The 23,465-nt window shown below is 46.6% G+C and overlaps 2 protein-coding genes across 2 annotated transcripts; one reads left to right on the top strand and one right to left on the bottom strand.

The window, feature by feature from the left end:
- Positions 1–1,729: 1,729 nt before the first annotated feature.
- On the top strand, positions 1,730–10,733 carry LOC131878730 (chitin deacetylase 8-like). Its single transcript, XM_059224837.1, has 4 exons — positions 1,730–2,362; positions 2,431–2,648; positions 6,603–6,869; positions 8,201–10,733. The coding sequence occupies exons 3-4, from the start codon at positions 6,603–6,605 to the stop codon at positions 9,056–9,058; spliced, it is 1,125 nt and encodes a 374-aa protein (XP_059080820.1). The 5' UTR covers positions 1,730–2,362; positions 2,431–2,648; the 3' UTR covers positions 9,059–10,733.
- On the bottom strand, positions 3,811–6,079 carry LOC131878731 (NPC intracellular cholesterol transporter 2-like). Its single transcript, XM_059224838.1, has 4 exons — positions 5,905–6,079; positions 5,041–5,151; positions 4,781–4,962; positions 3,811–4,035 (listed from the first exon to the last, which is right to left on the bottom strand). The coding sequence occupies exons 1-4, from the start codon at positions 5,996–5,998 to the stop codon at positions 3,934–3,936; spliced, it is 489 nt and encodes a 162-aa protein (XP_059080821.1). The 5' UTR covers positions 5,999–6,079; the 3' UTR covers positions 3,811–3,933.
- Positions 10,734–23,465: the final 12,732 nt, after the last annotated feature.

Below are 23,465 nucleotides of genomic sequence, written 5' to 3'. Positions count from 1 at the left end.
GCTCATGGGTTCTTGATTATTAAAAAAATGGGCAGATGAGTTATTATGTCATGTATGTGTTTACATCACGCCATTTTTGAAATAGGTCAATGACTCGTGGGCTGGGAGGGCCAGTTCAGTGTGGTTAATCTTCTCAATTGAGCGGATTCGACTGTTGTCGACCAATGGTTTTTTTGTATTTGATTAAAACCACCGTTATCAAACACCACTCACTATCTTGGCGAGGTTGGATGCCAACATCATCAAATCTGTGGACAAATCGAATTTGGTTCTCAATGATCTCGGTTGTCGGAACTCGGAACTTGAAGTGAAAAAATATGAACAACAAGGATCCATGATATTTATTCCCAGAGATTATCGACTATGCGGTTTTTGCTCGTGACTTTTCCTCTCCCATTGCCAGTAATTAGCCAATCTTCGGATTATGCTTTGAATGTGGTTCGTGCGCTCGTTTCCCAATGCAGATGTCGAATTCTAGGTATAATTGCACATTTTCCAAATTCTCAGGAACAATCTGACAGGACTGAACGAGGTACTTCACAACACTTTTTCAAGGCCTTCCACTTCATCTGATGATTGGGGCCTCGCATGACGCCAACCAGCCCTCTTGATTCATTCTAGAGATGAAGATTTTTCAGTCTGATCACCCATTGCCAGTGCTCTATGTGGTAGTACTATTCATTGAATCTAGGAGGATGTAGAAGGAGAAGGTACAAGTTAGCATGATAGGGCGTGTCTTTCTATGGATGGGGCAAAGAAGCATCACCCATCCTCGTGCTACGAATATTGATGGCTTCTGGTTCTCTCTGAATCTCCCTGAGTGTGTTTCAACTACCGGCAAGGTACGCGTATTCAGTGGGCCTTCTTTGGTGGGGCGAGGTCATTCTCTGCCTGTAGGGGGAAGTTGTTGCCCGAACTTGGCAACTTGTAAATAATGGGGATGTTCCATTGTTCACCACTTCTCGAACTTTGCACCTACTCAAATCGGAAACGTTTCCAAAGATGCTTTGATCATCCAAAATAGATTTACCGGTGAGACAGGGAAGCCCCTAGAAACAAATTCCTCCGCCTTTGTTTACACCCCCTACATGGACTAAGGAATGGCGAGTCGCACTCCTGGATCTGACATTATTCGACCTGGATCATGAGGCTTTGGAAGCTTCAATCTCAATGTGGTGTGTATGTGCTTGTTCTTGTTCTTGGCAGCAGGATGCCGAACACCTGTGCTCGTCTCTCGCACCTGGGAGGACATCCCATCCGATCCCGAATGGATGTCCTGTTCGAGGGTAGGACTCGTCGCCCTCCTTGGGTTGCACATTGGCCATGGTAGTATGTGCATGTACGAGAGGGCTCAAACCACGTATAGTTGGTAGGGAGAGGGGGGGCTAAAACATGGAGGGCTAAACATTATCCTCCTACCCCGTTTCGTCAGTCAGAACTTGTCAAGCGAGTACTAGTTTCTACTGGCATGACTGTCATGAGTTGGGAAGCAACAACACTGCCAGAAGCTGGAGCATGTACGTACGGACGTACGGACGTACGGACGGAGATCCATATCCATGTGGCGTGCCTCTTCCATCCACGGCTTCCAAAAGACTCACGATGTCGGCTCTAGTTCGCGGTGGATGGTAGGACGACGATACCTGGGCGGTTCGGGAACGGCGATATGTACGTACTTCTGACTGGCACGCATGCACGCCCACGGTGATGGCCAAGGATCTCCAATTTGAAAAAGAAGACAAAAAATCAAAGTCATATCAGTTGGTCCGGGCCCATAGTGACAAGATCTAACAAATTCGCCACCTCAGAGAGACGAGATTCCTCCAACCTCTGAACACTGTTGTTGCTCAAGAAGGTGAACAGTTTGCGAAGACGCCCATCCCTTCTCCTGCTCCTCCTGGACGTCATCATCCTTGTTGCTTCTTCGTCTTCTTCTCCTATTAGTACTGCTACCCCTACCACTACTACAAGAAGAACAACTGCTATTGTTTAAGCGAGTGAGTGGTTCATGGTTGGCCCATCTTTCAAGGCAACACGCTCATTATATCCAACAACATAGAACCATCGTCGTCATCTCTTCGCCTTCTTCGTTCATCAAGGTAGCGAAACCCCGAGCCCAGACCAGGATCCACGTTGTTTGATGCATTCTTTGTGTTGCCCCAATCCGGCTGTGATATCTGGTGACACAAGTTTTCCGAGTGCCTCTTGTGCTTAGACCCCCAAACCCCGACCCACGACCCTCGACCCACTCTGGTGCTCTATTTGCCTGTTCAGTCGTCGATCTCAGCAGCAACGTGAGTTTGTCGTCTATGCCCAACGAATCATTGGAGGGAGTCAAGCCGCGTTTGAACCAGTCATAAAGGTGCTCGATTTGCTCCCGATTTGGATAATTCCACCCAAGCCATCTTAGCAGTTCGTCTGTTCATCCAGGTGGTGCGACAACGGCAAATCTCCACCCAAAATTGTCTTCAACCATCGAGAGAACAACCACGAGCTCAGCCACCCAAGCCGCCAGCCAGCAACAGCGTCGTCGTCGTTGAACTCGTCGTGAGTCTGACTGACGTCAAGTATCCCAAGCATCTCTCATCAGTTGTGGCTGGGAGTTTACAAGGATATTAGCTCAATCCTTCAACATTTAACATTTAAAGGTAAGCCAAGGACCCTCTAACATTGAAGATTTCAGCAACACCATCCAAATCAAGTAAAAGGCCTAGGTACTTGATTGGACCGACCACCATCAGTTCCGGTCACGCACGAGTTCAGGTTCAAAGGTAACGACGAAGGTTGTTCAAATTGAAATACCAACAATGTTCATCGTAAACTCAGAGCCAAAAGCGGAAGAAGTGCATCTTTGGCGCCTCATTCCGTGATCGACAACCCTCCCGCACGACTTTCATCAACGGGAAAGATCTTGATCACCCACATTGAAGGCTCCATGTCAAAGAAAGAGCTTCCTTCGCCAGAACTTAGATACTAGACCGTGATCAGCCTTTACAACCGCCTTCCGTTTAGGACGAGAGAGTCATGGGAAAGGGAGGGATGTTACTGTTGCTGTTGTTATTTTCGGCTGTGGTTGTGGTGTTGGAGTTGGGGACTGGCCCATGACCCACCCTCGACGCGATCGTGTTCCTTTGATGGGCTTAGAGTGTATTACAAGTTATCATGATGGATGCAGAGGTGGTACGGAAGAAGACGCTGGCTATCAATGAAATTAGGACATGATACCAAGATCAGATTAGAGTTCTTCTGTCCCAAACGTAACAGGAGGAGGTAAATCCTGAAAGCTGTCGAGAATTCCAACTCATCTTTGTTTGAAGCTCTTCCGAGGGGGGGTAATAGGATAGAAGAAAAGAAACGTTTCATTTCCTGAACCTTAGTAGAAGGTACGACATTTGCTTCAAATGATGGTGATCATAATGGTCTTGGTGGTTGTGGTACATGTACCGTCGTTGAAGAAGCGAGAGACGAGTACACAGTGGCAGTGATCAGGGACAGAGAGAGTAAGAAAAAGAAAGAAGACCGACACTTTCACTTGAAAACAAATTGGTATCGTCACTCTCAGCACGACAGGCAGCAAGAGTGGTTTGACAAAATCCAGAGTAACAATCGGCTAGCTGGAAAAGTGTGTTCATGTGGTTCGAGCTTGGTCTGAGGCGATATTATGACAGCACTGTGTGTATCAACGTATTTTCAAGGGGAAAATTGAGATTCCACACATCAGAGCTCCTTACAAAGCTCTATGTTTTCGATCATAAAGCTCCTTTTAGCTTGTCTCTAGCTACCTAAAGTACATACGTAGACCTCGTCAACTCGTAGGTTGTTGTGTTTATTGGCTCAACTCCTTGGACTATGCAATGACAGGGCAAAGTTTTTAACTTAGATAATGAGCAGATCATCTGTCACGATGACGACCGACGGAGGTCAGAGCTTTGGCTATTTAGGCAGGCCTTCGATGAGGGCTGCTAGAGCTTGGAAGCAAATCTCGGAGTTGTCTTGGTCATCCTTTAAGCTCCACTCCACCGTGATCGACGGAATCTGAAAAGAAGACGGCAAATGGACATTTCAACTGACTGAGATGTCGTCTACCCGTAACGGTGGTAATGTGATTTGAGTTGGGTCCGTTGCTCAAGCTTGTTGGCCAAATATGATCCCAAACCTCGATAGACAACTTCCTTATGGAGGTGAGCCCTCGAGCTCGGTTAAACGATGACCTTTGAGTCAAATGTCACGAGATAAAGCGGATTGAGAATAATGCAGAGCTTTACTTGCCGATGCGATTTAGATTAACTGCCTTGTCACGCATTCGTATTCGAGCCGGATCTGTACGTATAGTGTACAGTATAGCAGTATTTGAGAGTACGAACAGTACGATAATTACAACACGTATTGCCAAGCAACCAGTCCACCACTCTTTGACTCGGTCTGATGTTGACCAAAGCTAACTGACATGGGTAACATCTGCATTCTACTCGTATTCATTGCAATAGGTGGGAGAATTCGAAGCAGAGCAGAAGAAGGAACGTTTCCTAAATACTCAATGGGCAAGTGTGTGTTTAAGCAAGAGGACTTGGCTAGTTTACTGTCGTGTATTTGGGTGGAGGTCATTTCTGATTAGAAACCAGATGTCGCTAAACCAGATGACTCGGATTGATTGCTTGACCTTCTCCTCATGGCTTTAGCATGTGTAAGCACGTATCTGCTACCTATCTACCTACCTTCCTACGTATGAACGTTCGCACGAACATAAGAAGAACAAATCTAATAGGTGCAGCACACTTACCGCAGGGTATTCCTCACGGACATCTGCTTCGAAGGCATATGTTGCCATAACCCCGGCCTCAAGGGGGCATGCAAACCCGTTAGCCAAGGTTGAGCAGGTATCTTTTGGTACATCCTCGTACTTGTTATACACGCCAGAAATGATGCCGTACACCTCGGTGTTCAAAGTTTCCAAAGAAGCACCTACAAGTCAATGTGGAAATGATCCACTGAATCGCCGGCTAATGCTAAGAGAGAGATGACAGATTGGTAGACACTCACTGGGAATGAAGTCAATCTCGACCATGACTTTAGTCCCCAGGACTAGGTCGCAGAAATCCTCGGAACAATCGGTAACCCTCACGTCCAGAACCTCACCCGAAGATCCCGAAGCTATTTAGAATGAAACGAAGCCATCAAAATCATTAGTCACCCATTTCACCCTGGGAAATCCCTTGAAATCAGCCACACATCTCTAAAGGCGGGTGTGATATATTGCTCGACTTTTATGGCACACTTTGAACCCTTCTGGCTCGAACATCAAAGCCACGAAGTGAGTAGCCGGGATTTATGTGCCCGTTGAGGACGGCAAATAATGGTCTCTTAGCCTTTTTTCTTTCTTTCTTTCTTTCTTTCTTTCTTTCTTGACTCGCTCGATCTTCGCTTCGCTCTCGCGTGGTTGTTTGGTATTAGGAGGTAATCATTCCTTCCCAGCCTCTTCAACCCCTTGCTGTTCCGAGTATCTTTGAATTGGATAACAAATGAGCCTGCCCCATTTGGGTGGTCTTCACCAAGTTGCAACGAGGCTTGGGCCGGACATTCGGTCATGGTCAGACCATGGGGAAGGGAAGTGCTGCTAGTTAAAAGGACCATCATTCGTGGTAGTGATGCTCTACATTGATCTACAATCACTACTTCTGGCCGCTCAATAGAGCACTCGTGCACTATGCAGTCAAGCTGGGGAAAAGGGACCACAATAACTACAACGGGGGAAAAAGGCAAGACGATGACGTTGATGGCGTTTCTTATCCTTTCTACCAATGAAACGGATGATGGTGTGTCTCCGTGGTCGGCGGATGGTCATCTTTCAATCCAGAGGGTAGAGGGGGGAAATGAGGACAACGTGAAAAATGGGTCCGAACTTACGGCAATCGTCAAAGAGTAAGCTCCCTCCAAGGGCACTTTGGAAGCTGGACAGGGTCAAAAATGCAAATAGGATAAACATGGCTCCTCGCGACATGTCGAGCTTGTTCAACGTTCAGCTCCTCAAACACCCGACTTACAGTGACTGATGGGGCCAAGCAAGATCCGGTTGTCGAAAGCGAGACACTTTATCTATTGCAAGTCTTATCAATTGAAGATGTCCCAGTAATAACAGTAACAACGATGACAACAACAATTATGATTCGCCAGTTTAGATAGTAAGTAAGGCATGTCCCAGTTTAAGCCTTGCTTGACCATGAGTGAACGATGATAAGAAACAATCTGTGCATTGCATGTATAGAATTTCATTCCCAATGTGCTTCCACTTTTTCATGCTAGAGGCTGGATTCTTGATCGAGATTGGTTCACACTTGGGTGTGTGTGGTTAGTGCACACTGAACACCGACCAGGAACTGGAATATGCACGCAGCCAAATCATACTTCCTTCCTTTTTGACTTTGATCACTTCTTGTCCTTTGAAATCTTCCTTGGCCATTTATGCAATTACAGTATAAACTCCCAATCCCACGGTGAATTTGGTTGAATGCAAGCATTCATTGCCACATGCTCCAATGCCAAAAACTGTCCACGTTTGGCAACGAGATTTGGATTTAAAAAAGAATGTTCCTGTCATTTTTCAGATGCATCTTGTCCCGTCATTGATCACGATCTCCGTTCTGGCTGCTTTGGCTGTGAGTGGACAAAAGTCCGCCGAGCGTTGCGACCCATCCGTGTGTCGGCTTCCGGATTGCTATTGCGGAGGCAGCACCATTCCAGGCGGATATGCCGAGGCTGACATTCCCCAATTTGTCTTACTTACCTTCGACGATGCTGTCAATGACTTGAACAAGGCCTTCTTCGAAGACCTCTTTAAGGACCGGACCAACCCCAATGGTTGTCCCATCAAGGTAAAGACTTTGTAGACGTGAACCCCATGCTTTGTTCAACAGACAGACGACGAATTGAGAATACCCACATAACCAGCCAAACCAGTTAGGAACGAAGGATACTTGGTTAGGGACAGGCGAGCTGAGGTCAAGATGAAACTGAATATACCACTTGAGGGCACTTTTCTGGAAAGGAGGCGTGGTTGTTAATGAAATTTCATGGGGATCTTAATGGCCTCTGAACATGAAGCCACGGGAGGCCATCCATCCATCCGCCCATCCATCTGTCCAGTCTCTATTCAAGTCTGAAACAGTAGCTTTGGAATTTCCTATTTTTCGTTCTTTTCCTTCTGGCTTAGCTTTGAAGGATGGCAGCCCTGTTTAGCTGGTTCAGCTATCCGGCACACAAGCACTTTATCAACGAGTGGAAATCTGTGGATATCTGTTACCCTGAGTGGTTCTGGTGGGGGATGTCTGGCTAAAGACGGTGGCCGATGAAAGGAGCGCATAGTTCAGAAATGAATATCCATTCATTTGCATAAGAATGATTCCCCTTTCAGCGCAGGTTGAGCGTTATCTTGATGAGCAGCCAGGCTCAAATTAAATCTGAGCACACACATCCATACACTCACTAGTCGACAACATAACAAACACACAATGCCAATCATGTTGAAGTCGACAATCATGGCGGCTCAAAAGCGGCCTTCATGCAAAGACAGAACGAACCTCAGTCTGATTCTCGAGGTGCAAAGTTCACTTTCCACGAATCCCTAGCGTGACCAATGACTTACTCAAGTATCCCAAACCCTGTGGTGTGTATTATGTGTGTGCGTGGGAGCAGAGGGGAAAGGGGAGTGGCGGGGGGGGGTGCTATTGATTGGATCATTTACGTGCCTTTTTTCGCCACTCATCAATGGAGCTGTCATCCATTTGACAGAGAAAAAGGTGAGATGGCAATTCTCTTCTCTTGAAGAGTGAGGACCCTAATCCCGCCGCCGTTGGCTCAGCTTGCTAGAAGTCCGTCGTCCATCTATCCAACTAATGGTCGGACATTCTTGACGCGTTTTAGTAGAACTTCATGATGATGACCAGTGTGATGGTAATACAGACTGGTATTCCAGGCAAGTTCAAGCCAAAGATTGTCGTTATTTAGGGGCCATCAGTGTCCATCATACATTGTGTCGAGTAGAATGGCCTTTGAAAGGGGAACTTTACCGACGTCGCTCTCCGGCGTCTGTCTACATAGTATGCACGATAATGTTGATGAGGATGATGAGGATGACAATGCTGACGGTATGCCAATCGCTCGTTCTTCCAACCAACTCATCCTCGTGTGCCTTCTCGACTTTCAGGGCACGTTTTATGTCTCCCACGAATGGACGGATTACTCGCAAGTCCAACATCTTTATGCCAATGGCCATGAGATCGCGTCGCACACGGTCACCCACAGTCACGGAACCAACTTCAACGAGGAGAAATGGGCCAACGAAGTGGTGGGCGAGGCTGAGATGCTCGTCCGATACGCTGGAGTCAACCCCAAGGATATCAAGGGCATGAGAGCACCCTTCTTGGCCGTGGGCGGCGACACCATGTTCAATATGCTCAATCGTTATGGGTTCTACTACGATTCGAGTATGTCCACCAGTGGTCCTAGCTGGCCTTACACTCTGGAGTACAAGATGCCCCACTCTTGCGCCGTCAAGCCTTGTCCCAAGCAGTCCCATCCGGGTATGTGGGAAATCCCCATGTCCACATTGAATGATATCCGAGGAGGAACCTGCTCAATGGCCGATGGATGCTTTTATGAGGAGGATGCCGCGTCCATTCAGAAGATCTTCACCCAAAACTTCTTGGAACATTACACAAAGTCCAAAGCCCCATTCCCTCTCTTTTTCCACGCTGCATGGTTCTTCAACCGAAACCACAGGAAGGAAGGATTCTTCAACTTCTTGGACTCGATCCTGGCCCTGCCCGACGTGTACTTTGTCACCAGTCAGGAGCTCATCAACTGGGTGCGCAACCCTGAGCCCTTGGACACCATCCACAACTCCCCGGTGGTGGGTTGCGATTTCCCCGATCGACCCGCCTCTTGCGGTCCCCGGAAGAACAAATGCCAGCTCAAGCACAAGGGCGAGCAACGACAATGGGCTTCGTGTCAAACCACCTGTCCCAATCGATACCCTTGGGTCAACAACTTGAACGGCGCCTAAGGCGCTTATGACCCATTCCGGGTCAAGTATGTAATCTGGCTCGCCCGTCAAACAGCGGTAAATGAAGAGCTGCTGAATCCAGAGGACTCTAAGCTCCCGATATTTAGCGCACAAATATGGCCCCTTCGCAGTTATGCCATGCAGTATTTTTTTATTTGTCTCTTTCATTTCCCTATGTCGTCCCTTCCCCCTTCCTTCCTTCCTTCCTTCCGTTTCCCTCATCCCCCATCCTCTCATCTTGAGACTTTTTTCTGGACCTGATTGTCACCCTTTGCCATCATTTTCCTCATCCCCATTACTTCCTCCACTTTCTTTTTTCTTTCATTCTCTCTTTCTTTCTTTCCTTCTTTCTTTCCTTCTTTCATCCATCTATCCATCCATCCTTTCCGTCCTCCCTCTCTTTGGTCCTCCGTTCAAGCCACCCTCTTCTTTTGGGTTTCCATTGCCAAACTCACTTTTGTCCGAGGTTGCCAGGGTGGTGGTGACTGGCCCAAGGAGCCCAGCCTCCGTTCTCTCCTCCTCTTAATTCCGTTCCTCGGTTCTCTCCTTTCCACCCAACAGATTTACTTCCCATCATCAACTGCACTCTCAGATAAGAGCGAGAAGCCGAGGACTTTTTTTACTCTTCTCAAAACGAGACTTTGCAGCTCCAGATTTCTTTTGTCCTGCACGGACGGACACCTCCAGGAAAAGCCACGAGGATGATGGGATTCGCCATCGTCCCCTCGTTAAGTTTTCCTGTCTCATCTGGAACAATAACATCATTAGCCTTAACAGATGGGAGCAGTCACAACACATCGAAGAGAGGACGTTCCAATTCAAGCGATCCTCTTCAGTCAGCTCATCGAAATTATGGACGGCCTTCCTTTCGTTGGCCTTCGAAGGTATCGGTGTTCTGTATGGCGCTCCATTTCTACCGTGTTTGCCACTGGCTCCTTCTCAACCATGAATGTGATATTAACACATGACCCCTTGACTCGTCCCATTTATCTTGTGTCCCTCTCCGTTTCTCTCCTTCTGTCCCATGAGCCAGACAGCCATATCCCACCAGTGATAAATGAACGAAACAATCTGTGCAGAAAATGGCAAGTGATACCCCGATGATGCACTTGCAGTTGTTAATGTTAAAAGTTTTGGAAACTCCTTTTGAGAACTGATTAACCCGTGCGTTTAGCCGATCTATCTAAACGTCAGAGAGAAAAATGAAGTCCACAAATGCGTTTTTTTGGGTCCAGTTCCAATTCTGGGACGACTGGGAGTTGTTCCAAGACCGTTCGACGGCTTGTGTGTGGGTATGATTGCGTGTGATTGCGTGTGTTCCTTCATTCAAACGAGAATAATATACATTCACACCAATCCCATGTCCGCCTGCTTGAACGTTTGTCCGTCTGTCCGTGTGTCTACCTACCTACTATTTGTGCCCAAGATTTCTTGTTCTCTCTGTCAATGATTGCTTATTGTCATAATCCCCTCTTGAAAATGGAGGCCCAATCCAATCGCACTCAATCGTCCTCCAAGTCCCGATTCGAATTGGAAAAATAACCATGAACAAACGGTCGGTCAAACACTCACGAAAATTCCAAGTAGACTCAGCGCCCAACACGTCTCACCCAACTATTGATTATTATCAAAGTCCTGAAAATATATAAACACAATTTTTTTGTTCGGACAACCACACACAAACACTTACACTCTTTTAAAGTGCCGATTGCTTTTTTTCGAATCGGACCTAGAAATACGGGCGTACTGCACAATGGATCCGGGGTTCGAGGGGAAACTTTTTCTGGGGTTGTATATTTGACCAGTGAAGAAACTGCTCTCACTCCCCCTGGCATTTTACAATGTTCCACAGGTGGACAGATGCAATATCGAGGTCTATGAGGCTTAGAACCGGGATATTGAGGGCTCTTTATGGCTCTCATTTTTCTCTTCCCATCCCGACCCCCTCATCCACCAGTGAATAATTTGTGTTAACCAGGGGTGCGTTCTACACGTTCTGCATGCAGCACTGTACTATGAGTATACTGTACAATAGGATACTACTAGAACGTGTTGCCCAGGAGAACGCTCACTATTTGTCGTTAGGAGAAGGACCCCTGGTCACCATAATTCTGGGATCATAAACCTCGAATTCTACCACTGAGGGACGAGGCGAGAGGTGACCAGAGAGGGTCTCGGGGTCAGGCTCGAGGCGATGGGTTTGACCGTGCCATCATCCTCATCAACTTCTCATCATGTCACTCTCGATCAGCTCAGGAATTTTTTTTCATCGATTTTTGTCAACTCCTGGAATGACGGGAATCTGTCACCAACAATGTTGATAGAGTCCAACGGGAACCAAGGGATTGAGATTGAAACGACGGAAAAGATGTTAATTTCAATTCTCGAACATCTGATCTAAGTCACGCGCTTTGAATTTGATACTCGCCGCTGACGCAAGGTGGCGTTGTAGATTGTCCAGGCTATGGGTTGCGCCCGTTGCGCCGCAAAGAGTGCCATCTACTGTGTCAAAAGCCCATTCACTCAAAACAATAGTAGTCGCCATTTTTGTTGGTTTCATCGATCTAAATTGGATTTAGTCTTCAACGATTAAATGGCGTACAAGCATTTCATCAACCTTCCAAGAGATCCCATGCCCCCTCCCTGTTTCATCCGCTAGATGATTTAGCTTGGCTCAAGCATACCGATAATTCACATTGAATAGAAAATTTGAAACGGAATCACCTCGGATACACAAAGCCTTATATTGTGCCACTCATGGGGAACCAAAATTCTCACGAGCTGTCTATTCTCACAGGGTCCAATAGGCAGCAAAATCCGTGCATCAGTGTGTTGTATGTGACAAAATTACCAAGGGGGTTCGTCGCCAATCTGCACTCAAAACTCAAGCGGGGTAAAAATACGAAGGGAGGGAATGAGGGTGGAACAGGGTGGATGAGCTTTAATGCTTCCTTTTTTTGGAACCCATGGGCGAATTCAGGGAGGTATGCTTAGAAAAATGAGCTCCATTCATTCAAGGATGGTTTTGTTTTCTGGTCAAAACTTGACCAGCACAAGTTATTTTTGTAGAGGATCTTTTAGAACAGCTACCCGGTTCTTCTAGGACCAACGCGATGTAGTACGTAGATGAGATCTAAACACGGATCCGCATTCAAAGAGGACAATTTAGAACTGATTGGAAAGGCAATCAGTTAACAGGAGAACAAGGACACTGTGTGATTTCTCAATTGGCTTATTCGCATTTTTCACAATAGGCTATCATAGCTTTGAGGTTCATACTACACGCTAAACGTTTCTCTTTGTCCGAGTCACTTAGGTTTCGAAAAGGAGAATTACTAATTTCATTGGCAACACTGGAGTGAAATCTCTTTCAGTCTGAAGTGGAGGCATTCTCTATAAACCATTGAGTAAGGGCTTTATATTATGAATAAGGAAATTCACAACTGGCTCATCCGAAAGTACATAATAGCTCCCATAAACGAGTTCCTTTCTGAGACAGTACATACATAGAGTACTTCAGTTTTCATTAGTACAATGTTCATTTGCGTCTTCGTATTCAAATTGTCCAAAGCGTGCTCGACTCTCCACGTGACGTCAGACATCCTTTAGATTGACGTAGGTAAGCCAATTGGGAATGATAGTGCCACAAACAAAGATATATTCGTCTCGACTAAGCACTTAGCACGGACAATGGGCAGAGTTTTATGCACGTATAAATATATTCCAGGGCCAGCTGTCCATCAATCGTTCGACTATTAGCAACCTTGGTATGGTTTCACATTGAGCTAGTGACGTATCCTATGCGGTATACACAGAGTACAGTAGAACTTACAGGATATGAGGCTGGACCCATGATGAGATCAAAGCGATCTGTCCACAGAAGTTGGACCAAATCACTGCCATACGCCGCTCATGATTGGATTCGAATAGAGTTCTACATACATGGAGAGTGCACATAGAGGGTAGAGCATCTCTTTGGTATTCAACAAAGCCTCAATACGGCACATATGCGGGATGCTTCCCGTGAGTAGTCCTCTAGAAAATTGGGGAAATTGGGGGGGATTGGTTTTGCTTGCAAATAACCGCATTACCCTTTTAAGTCAGGAGCATAACAGGGAGAAGGGACTGTATCATGACGATGAGATGATGGTGCTGATAATAATAAGGGTAGCCAGCCAACGAGTTCTGATGTCTTTCGGATTGGCCAGACAGTGGGTCCGAGTCCGAATCCCAAATCCCGAATCTCGTCCGAGGATGAACCCAATGGGGTTGAATGAGATGGATGGCTGCCGATTAAATGATTTCGGATCAAAGTGTCAGATTGGAGTTGCCGTTGGTGCTTGGGTGTCTCTGTGTCTCTGTCGGGTACTTTATTGGAGAAATCTGTAATATTCAACAGCTGCTCTGAATTCTTTCTTGAGCCGATCCAGGGATGACTCTTTGAGTCTTCGAGGGTGGTAGAATTCGTGCCAATGACTCGGCCGAGTCATTCAGAGGGTTAGATTGGGGACAAAATCCCAATGAGATTGGTCATCATCATCATCATCATCATCATCGTGGCCGGGGTCGAATCACTTGCAATGGCTATGGATAATGCTCGCAGTCTAATATATTGAATTTTATGAGAACCATGTCCAAATCCAGCTCCGTTAGAGCTCAGACAGGATGGGGTGTTGGATTCCGATGGATATCTCAGCAAAGTAATACTAGCTCGGGAAAAGGCAACACTCGACCGGGTCTGTCACAGATACGACCAGTTAATAACTTACCAATGAGGCATATTTGCCGATGTCTGAAAAACGATATAACCGTTTTCCAAGCCTGACGAGTGAGGAGGAAAATAGGAAACGAGAAGCCCTATTTGTTCGGGAAGAAACTCCATTAGTGGCTGCTAATATCATTATGTGAAAGGTGCCAAGCAAACTGGTTGGTGAAGGTGGTGTGGGTATGTGGCGAACCAAGATCCAAGGCTACTACTACTACCACCACTACTATTACTGTTACTCCTATTACTACAACTAGCAGCACCAACACTTCTACAACAACTTCTAGCCAGGAGCTTTCATGTTCTGGCATCGACGGAGAATATTACTCTTCACTCCGTTTTGGTTGTCGTCGTCGTCGACGACGTCGCCGTGTTCTTCTCCATTTTGGTCCACGGTGTTTTAGTGGCCGTGGAGAGAAAAGGTACTATTACGTGAGGAGGTTTGAGTGAGTGAGTGAGTGAGGGCCAGAGCAAGCACTCTAAGCAGAGTATGTATGTAGTATACACGTAAAACATTTGCTACTTAAACCATGACCCAATTTGTCAGCCAACATAAATCCTGGATGGAGTACGTATTAAGCACTACATGCTGCATACACACTCACTCACTCACATTTAGTCGCCAAGAAGAGAGCAACCAACGACGACCATCATCGTGGCGAGCACCCACAACATCAATGTGCCAAGGGAACATGTCCGTGATATGGAAGTAGTCACTTGTGGTACTGATGGTTGGTTGTGTTGTTGTGGGTGATGATGTCGGAGGTTGGAAGTTCGAGGTGGTTGTCCCTCTCAAGCACGGTGAATTGAGGAGGGTAGAATATCAAATCCTGCTGAAAAAGATTGGAGGGTGTTCATTGATTGATGACAGGTACTTTTAGTTCTTCGTCGCCCTCGTCTGGGCGGATTGTCGGACAAGACCTCATGCGCCAATCCATCTACCATCTATCTAGCCAGCCAGCCATCCATCCATCCATCTATCTATTTATCTATTTATCTATCCAACGATATACTGAGCAAGCAAGGAGACAAGCAGGGATCGAGAGATCGAACCTCTGATGCGGAATCGGTTCCTTTTAAATTGTGTCGAGCTTTCAAAAACCTCGGGACAAGGAACAAGTTCCCGCCTGACTTGAACCAATGATCCTTATCGGTGCGGCGGCGTTGAACTGGTCCCAACGTAAGAGCGGTATTAATATCTGGCAATTTCATCCAATCATGAACCCACAAGGAGACCACAACCACCACCGTCACATGAGAAATTCATTTTTTCTGACTCATTTCGGAACCATTTATTCGGAGATTGGGATTGCTCTGGAATTTGACTCGACGGAATTTGTGTCATCATAACTTTTTCGGCAAACCCGTCACGATTATTATTCCCCTCAACGTGGATTGCCACCATCACTTTCAATATTGGACACAATCACTGTTCCCCGTCAATAGGCAAGTCGAAGTAGTAGTAGATGCGAAATGTGATTATTACAATGCATTAATGGCTCGACAGGAGACTACGTATGTGCTCGTACGTACATGATACGAGTGTGTGCTACTGGGTAAATACATGCGTAGCTGAATTCGATACGTCCATCCATCTATTGAACAACGAACGAGGGGAATTGGTTGGAACCTCAACCCGAACTAAAGTAGAAGAGCTGCCTGCTTGCTCCATTGCTAAAAGAACGAGCTCGTTCGTCTGGAGGAAAGAAGAGAGCCTCATAGAGAGGAGGGGATCGAGTTGGGTTATGGATGTTGGCATATTTGTAAAATTGATTGAGGCAATTTGCTCTCATTACGGCAATCTGTTTTTTTTCTTCTACTTCATGGAATTTTGACGCCCTCTAATATTCAATAGTACGCGCTTGTGTACATACACGCACACACACTCACTCGTTCAGTCAGTTAGTTAGTTAAATAGTCAGGATCGAAGGGATGTGTTTTTTCCATGAATGTGTTGTGGAGTCGCCGTGGTATTGTGGTATTGGTCGTGGGTGAGGTAATGATTTTCCTTCAATACAGCTGAACCGTTAAATCAATGAGTTTGTGGGGCATAAATAAAATAATGATAAATCTTGAGAGTGGATAATCCGTCGAACTCAATCAACGAAGACCATTCACTACCAAGCAGATCGCTTCAGAAGCGCGAACGATGGAAGAAGCAAAGAAGGAGCACAAAGAAAGAAGAAAAGAGAGAGAGAAAGAGAAGGAGAAGGGCGAAAGACTTCGATGACGAACAAGAGGTAGGGAGCAGGGAAATAGGAATACCTCGTCGCCGACAATAAGAGCAGCGAATGAGACCGCAACCTCGCCAAAGACGGAGATGGAGCAAGGGAGCATCCGAAGAACTCACGAAGACGACGACGGACGGACCGACGAAGGGGCTGACTGAGTGACGGACCGACAGACCGACGGACCGACGGATGGACGGATAGCATGGCGGCCTGATCGGACGACGAGCACAGAAGGAGCAGCCCTTTGGAATTCCATTAAAGTGCTGCAGGACTTTTTGACAATTCCACCACCACCACCACTAGTACCATCTGACTTGGCAGCGATTTCATGGTGCCAAATGACTTGAGAAGTAAATCGGCGAGGCCCTTTGGAGTTTTCCTCTTCAGACAACATACCACTTGTCGGTCAATCAGAGCATGCTCAATTGGAGTAGCAGTTAGGTCTTTTGTCCCAGTTGTCGATTCGAATTGGTCTCAACAGTAGCCTACTCCAGAACCCACCGAGCTGCCGATATGGCTTCCCTTGATTTTTGTCGCTCAAGACGCTCACAGCGAACTACGGACGTACATGCTAGATGCACTTTTTGATTGGGTTGTACGTACATCGTAAGTTGTCCATAGGGTTCGTAAGTACAATATGTTTTGTTTACGGTGTGCGAGATGAGTCCAAGCCTAAGCTATGAACTGATGGCTGTTGCAGTTATTGTTGTTCTGTGTACAAAATTCTTTAGTTCCAAGCCACGGACCATCTGAGCCCCGAGAAAATTCCAAATCCAAACAAAGAAGACGCGACTGGCTTTTGAGAAATAATTTTTATGACGACATTGAGAAGGAAGAGGAGGAAGGGAAGGAAGAATTTTAGCACTGAGAAGGAGAAGGAGGAGGAGAACAAACCCAAATTGGAATCTCTGCTTCTCTTTTCTTAGTGGTTCTTCCGTAAGGAGTTGGGCACACTAGCTTGGGCACTATGGTAGGAGCTCCCACACCATCCAACCAACCATCCATACTCCGGTGGATGTGAGTGAGTGAGTGAGTGTGTGTGTGTTCTACTGCTATAGCAGAGTTTGGAGCAACAGAAGCAATTCGACCCATCCACGTAGAGAGAGAAAGAGAGAGAAAGAAAGAAAGAAAGAAAGAGAAGTTCTAGACTGCCGCTCCCCATGCTCATGCTCTCACCAGCACTGTGCTGCTAGGTCTACTTCCATCCCAGGCACACTAGCCAAGTAAGGCATCACATTAGCATATGAAAGAAGATCGTCCAATAGAAAAGAAAGACGTTGAGACGTTGATGCAGTTCCAGGCTAGCTTCTTCAATGGCTGGCTAGTTGCTCACTAGTAGTAGTGGGCTACATTAATAGTCAGCTAGCCAACTCACTAGCTAGCTCAGGGGGTTCCAAGAAAAATTGGTCCTCTTCGTTGTATGCAATGTACATGCGTACGCACAACCGCACACATATTCACCCAAGATGGGCCCAGAAATGCCCACTCCCGACCTTCGAATAAGCTCATACTACACGATTTCCTTTTCTCCCCAAGTACGTACGAGAGCATTGAGAAGACCTCTCGAACTGATCAATTCTGAAGGGGTCGAGTATATATGCATGTACATTGGACTGGACTGAAGAGTCAAAAAGCAGCCCTGAACTGTGAGGGTAGTGGAGTAGCACCATACCTACTGAGAGATTGGGAAGATGGACGTCAAAAGACAGAAAGGCACGAAGAAAAAAAGAAGAGATAGTGGAGACCCCACACAGGCTCAAATTGAAATTCGAATTTGCCGCATTTCCGAACTGCCAGTCTTGAGCCTCATATTATTACCCACCCGACCGACCACGAGGTCCCTATGGCGGATACAGCTATACAGATACGTAGTACACGGGCGACCCCAATCGTAGCTCATATTTGACACTTTTTTAGGTGTAAAGTTCCTGCCGGACCTTGTCAAGGAACTTCGGGCTATACACGAGATACCTTCGGCACGAGAAAATTATACTCCAACAAACACGGATTGGTCCTTATTACAGTGACCGACCAACCAGAGTGGTCTCATCTACTCGACTTCTCCTCAACAAGATGGCAAATAATTTTGAATCAAGCCGGTCTATTGCAACTGTTTCATGGCGATGATTTGAGGCTCGGAATGAAAAGGCTTGATGCTGGTTTGTTATTTGTGTGAAAGACATGAGTAAATCCACGAGGGTCGTCCCTCAACCACAATGGAAAGAGCCCTGTCCCAAGCAATTGAACCAGCAGGTCAGTAGGCCATGCGGTCTGTCTGTTTCTGCTTGATGAGGATGATGACTAAGATGATTACGGAGCGTGACTGATGCTGCCTTTCCGCCCCTTCTGTCCCTGCATGGTGGATATTTGAGGTACAGCATGTACCGTCAGTGATCCACTATATACATTTGTACGGTAGGTTGACTGTAGTGCATAGTACACGTAGTGTGAGTTTGCGTATGCACATCCAAGCAGCGCAGACGGGTTTATTCGGCCGTTTCGGAGACAGCCATTCTACGGTGTAAGGTAAGCAGACAAGCAGACCATCCCCTTTAAGTAAATCCATGACAGACCTCTTTCCCGTGCTCTCTAGCTCTGTTACCTGCTGTCATGCTTGGGGCGTGTCAGCCTCATCATTACTTGAAATACCGAGCTAAAATTCAACACTCCATCCGTGCGACAGGCATGTTGGATATAAAGGGCTGTCAAAAGGGCTCGGCCCATATCATCCACGACAACGACGACGACGATTCTGGTGTTACCGAGGATGGTGATGGGGTTCATCCGTGACGACGAAGCAGAACGTCATCAAGCAATTGAATTCTCTTTTCAACCATCAATCCAGCCATGCCTTGGACTGGATCCAAGCGGGCAGAAAGTCTAATTTGTTTTGCATTCCTCAGGAGTCGTCTTATGCGTTCTCACTCACTAACTCACATATATGCATACTCCCATACTGTATACTATCAGTGAGGGCTTACGAGCAATGGCTAAAGACTCACTGAGTGGCGTTGGGACCCGTGTTTATCGCGAAAGTAGCCGGCCTATAAATACCCACTCTCTCCCAAGGTTCAAGGTTGCTGTCACCCTATGGACAAAAGGGACATTAGTGGGAACCTTCAGGAATGAAAATATCCTCTTTCTCTCCACGAGCTCCTCTCAATGAGAACACCCGATCTGTGATGGTTCTGGTCCATTGCTCGGAATGGAATGCGAATCGCCCTGGGGGCTCCTCATCATCTAAGCGTCGAGGAGAGACAAAAAGTGCTGATGAAGAATGTACAAAAATGTGACACATAACAAAGCGAGCCCCAGAAAGTGAGATGAGATGGCAACACAGGGCTCGCGCCTGCCTCGCTATCACCATCCACCCATCGATGAGCCAGCGCTCCCAATAGATGGGTCTCTCCGGTGGGTGGTACAGGATTACTTAGTAAGTAGTCCCTCAAATCTCCTCCCCGGACGACGTACGCACATTAAGGTCCACCTGGGCTCGGAGAGGTTCTCGACATTGACCTAAAATAGGGCAGTAGGAGTTTTTTAATCCTCCCCTGTCATCTTCAATTTATTTCAAGCTAACATCGCCTTCTTTCATTCCGAGGTCAATGGGAAAGGCGGGATTATCAATTTGTTTATCAACCGTCGGCCTTTCAATTTGTGTTAGCCCTTCCTCCCTCTTTGACTTCGACTTGACTCTATGCACCGCTACAGTAGTTATAGGTACTCCTCGTAGGTTGTTGGTTTGCTGGTTGGTTGGTTGGTTGGTTGGTTGGTCCGGAGTCTTTGAGAGGCGATCAAGCCATGAACGTACGGCATATACCAAGAGTTGTCTACTGGGAGTGAGATTGTTCAACATTTCCCAGGACTCTTCTGTGTGGTCCTTTTTTATCTCAATCATTGAATAATAAATTGTTTGCCATGACGACGAGGAATACGACAACCAAGCGGGAATCACCATCCGTCCGTGAACCCCGCTCAAGTGAGGCCGACGTGATGCGAGAGCAGCCTTATGTGTACGTATGTAGTACGTAGGTATACCACCACCATTACCATCACCCCGTATGTACTTGCTCTACGGTATGTGGGTTGTTGACTTATTATTCCAGGCTCATTTCAATTTGATGGCGAGGGATTTGTTGTTGCTTCAATTCAAGCTCCAGGAGCAGGAGGAGGTGGAGGATGGTGAGTGTGGATATGGAATCGAACTCCTCGAGGTTTTTGTGTTGTCCGATTCACGTCCATTGAAGAGAGGGAGAGAGAGAGAGAGAGAGCCTTGATTGATATTCCCGGAGTGAACTCGAGTTGTCGGAGTTTTCTCATTTCCCAGGGTGAGTTATCTGTCCCAAGCCCGCCAATCAAAAGGTGTTTGTTGAACACTAAAACGGATACTCGATCAGCATGTTGTCACTTCTTATCCCCCGAACGACACACAAGGAGGAAGAAAGAGAGACACTGCCACTACCTCGACAGCAGTTGTTGTTGTTGCTGTTGGCTGCTGTTGGCTGCTCTCCTGGTGTCCCCGGGGTGGATCAGCGAATGGATGTGAATCGCCGTTTCCGTGCTTCCTCGGGTCCAGCCTCGCTGCCGCTTCTTTTCTTTGCCACTAACTCGGAGCTTGATCTGCTTCTGGTTGGACTCATTCTGAGGAATTGACCATCGCTGTTGAGTGAGCGGGCAGTCTGATCAAAATCTTAATACGGCTCAAGGTACTGTATATACGATTGAGCAGCCACCCTACCACCGTCCGTAGAAGCAGTTGTGCTTGGTAGTGATGGATGTTAAACTGAAAGAAGAAGTAGTCGTAGAAATAGTAACGCAGACGGGGTCAGAGACCAACAACCAACAACCAACATCATCCTGAACAGAGCGAGGCCAGGAGTCCGCTTGTCTGTGAACGCTCGGGTACAATGTGTATAAGAACGAGGAGAGAGATTAGATAAAAGTACCTACCAAAGCTCCTGACGAGGGATGATGATATTGTGCCAGACTGATTATATTTGGTTAATGCTTTTTCAATTACTGCCCGGCCAATTTCGAGGTGCCCTCCACCTCCATCTCGGATTCCAAGCTCATTTCACAAGTCCTTCTCTTAATTGTAGAGTGCGAGCGAGTTAAACACACTTGGAAAATTGCAGCGACAACACCGAATCCCAAGGCGGTCTGCCTTCCACCACTCCCCATCTCAGATCGACGACCCTCGGCCCTCGTTTCGAGCCCAAATTTCTGCTACGAGTGCCAAGGGTAATCATTCTATCCTTGAGTCTCTTTTTCCTTCGAGGAACGACGATTGCCGTTGTTGCGGTTGGCGGACCGTAATTGGCTTCGATTAGAACCCGTCAATCTAAAGTCGCCGCCTCACACCAACAACTCTCGATCCATCAGCTCCCCTCACGGTCGTCTTATGTAGGGACAAGTACGCCGAGCTCGTCAAGTGCTTGGGATGATGGTTTTGGTCAATTTGGGGCTACCCTCCGTCGTCTTCATCTTCGTTTGGATGGCACCGCCGAGTTGGTTCTAGTCCCTCGAATCGGTGGGCCGGGTGATCCCAAATTGTAGTTAAATTTCGAACAAACCAAGATAAATAAGGGGGCGGGAAAGTGTTTGACTTGAGTGAAGAGGCAATTGAATTCGAACCAGAAACAGTTAGACATCGTCTGAGAGTCGATTGACGATGCTGACAGTTCCCATCAAGGGTTACTTGTTTGACGACTTTCAATTCAATTGGAGTACGATTGATTGAGGCCAGAGAGAAACAAGGACGAGGGTCTCATGATGTTTCTACATTGAAGAAATAGTCGACTTTCCCCTCAATTCAATGTAGTAACTAATCAAGACTTCACCCACTGTACATATGTATATTAGGTACCCGCCATATTTGACAAGGTCCGCTCTTTTTTCCAAACAGAATGGGAGGAGGTCTCGTTCACTTTTGTTGTGCATTTGTATTTTCCTTTAGTGTGCGGGTTTGTGATAGACCAAAATATTGATTCGTCATTTCGTTTTACATTCGCTTTTTACTCTCCTTTATTGGAATAGTCCAAGGTCTCTTTGGACAGATTTGACTAAATTTGCTCAATCCAAATAACAAACAAGTGCATCCAAAAAAAGTCATATTCTATCTTATGCTGACTCGGTCGTGTGTTTGCCCTCCCTCTGCTAAAACGGGTCTACATTTTTTATTTGCCATAGATCGAACATAAAGTAACCTAGAGGGAGAAGGTGGTGCAAGGTTTTCAAAGAACTCTTTGCTTTAGTCGTAGGCAGGAAGGTCCACTAGCCACCAGGTAGGCTATTTGTATTCTTGAAAGATCTAATCAAACATTTGTCATTTGTTATTTTGACAGCAAACAGCCCCGTTCATGATAATGACATATTACTGCATGCAGAAGCAAATTACGTCCATATCCATACACACACACTTGCGCAGGCCATCCGTCCGTCCCAGCAACCGATTGACTGAGAGACCGAGCGACCTCCATACAAGGTTTGTTGTCCATGGAGTTTTTCCTTCTCGTCTCTCTCCCGCCCTTTGCTGCTAAGTAGAAAGTCCGCTGAATGCTCGACTGCGGCACATTGGCCTCCCCACATGTGCCAAGCAGGCGCTAAAGTGGGTAGTGCCTGGTCGTTTTCCCCCGCCCTTTCCCCCCCGAGTCAATGGCGAGCTGTTAATGATGCAATTAGGTAAATGAGTTGCCACCGCAATTGAACAAATGGATTAGATCTCGTGGGATGGGATTTTTCGTGGCCCCCATCCTTGGTTCCCATTTGTTATGAGGACAAATTCGTGGACCCTTCACGATTTGTAGGTGAAAGAACGACAACAACGAGTTGTTTTTAGTACACACAATGTACCTTTAGGCTCTTGTGTCAATGCGCACTTTTGGAGTTAGGTTAGCTTTTTATGAATCTTGCGTCGGATGGATTTCATCGATAAATCTGCAGCTTGTTTAAGGGCTCATTACTTACCAGATAAAATGTTGAACACCTTGTAATCATCATTACTATCATCATCATCATCATCATCATCATCGTCGTCGTCATCATAGCGTTGCTCTGGTTCGGTCCAATTTCGCTTCTTGTATTTCTTCTTCTACGATGGTCCACCAACACCAATACCTCCTCCTCCTCTGACTACTCGTTGGTTTACAGTGGTAATGATTGTGGCATTGCAATGGTGAAGTAGTGGAAGAAGGACGACATCTGAGCCGTGGAAACCAGCCTTATCACTTTATACCCCCCGTGACGCAGGTGTCACTACTGCTGGACTAGCTCCAGAATGTCTACTACCCCCAGAGCTATTAGAAATACCTAACTCTCTCAACCAGCCAAAGAGACGCTACCAGCATTACACAAAAGATACGCAAGCTGGTCGCCGTTGGTTCTGGAGTTGGTGGTGGAAGTTGGAGTAGTA

The sequence above is a fragment of the Tigriopus californicus genome, chromosome 4 (genome assembly GCF_007210705.1).
Source record: "Tigriopus californicus strain San Diego chromosome 4, Tcal_SD_v2.1, whole genome shotgun sequence".
NCBI classification, from domain to species: Eukaryota; Metazoa; Arthropoda; class Copepoda; order Harpacticoida; family Harpacticidae; genus Tigriopus; species Tigriopus californicus.
The sequence above is the reverse complement of the archived record's forward strand: the minus strand, read 5'-3'. Positions and strand labels throughout refer to the sequence as shown.

Bases quoted from the DNA above. Each gene is read 5' to 3' on its own strand.
- LOC131878730 (XM_059224837.1), top strand. From the start codon at position 6,603: ATGCATCTTGTCCCGTCATTGATCACGATCTCCGTTCTGGCTGCTTTG. The intron at 6,870-8,200 runs GTAAAGACTTTG...CTCGACTTTCAG, and splicing joins CCAATGGTTGTCCCATCAAG to GGCACGTTTTATGTCTCCCA.
- LOC131878731 (XM_059224838.1), bottom strand. From the start codon at position 5,998: ATGTCGCGAGGAGCCATGTTTATCCTATTTGCATTTTTGACCCTGTCC. The intron at 5,152-5,904 runs GTAAGTTCGGAC...CATTCTAAATAG, and splicing joins CTTACTCTTTGACGATTGCC to CTTCGGGATCTTCGGGTGAG. The intron at 4,963-5,040 runs GTGAGTGTCTAC...ATTGACTTGTAG, and splicing joins CGAGATTGACTTCATTCCCA to GTGCTTCTTTGGAAACTTTG.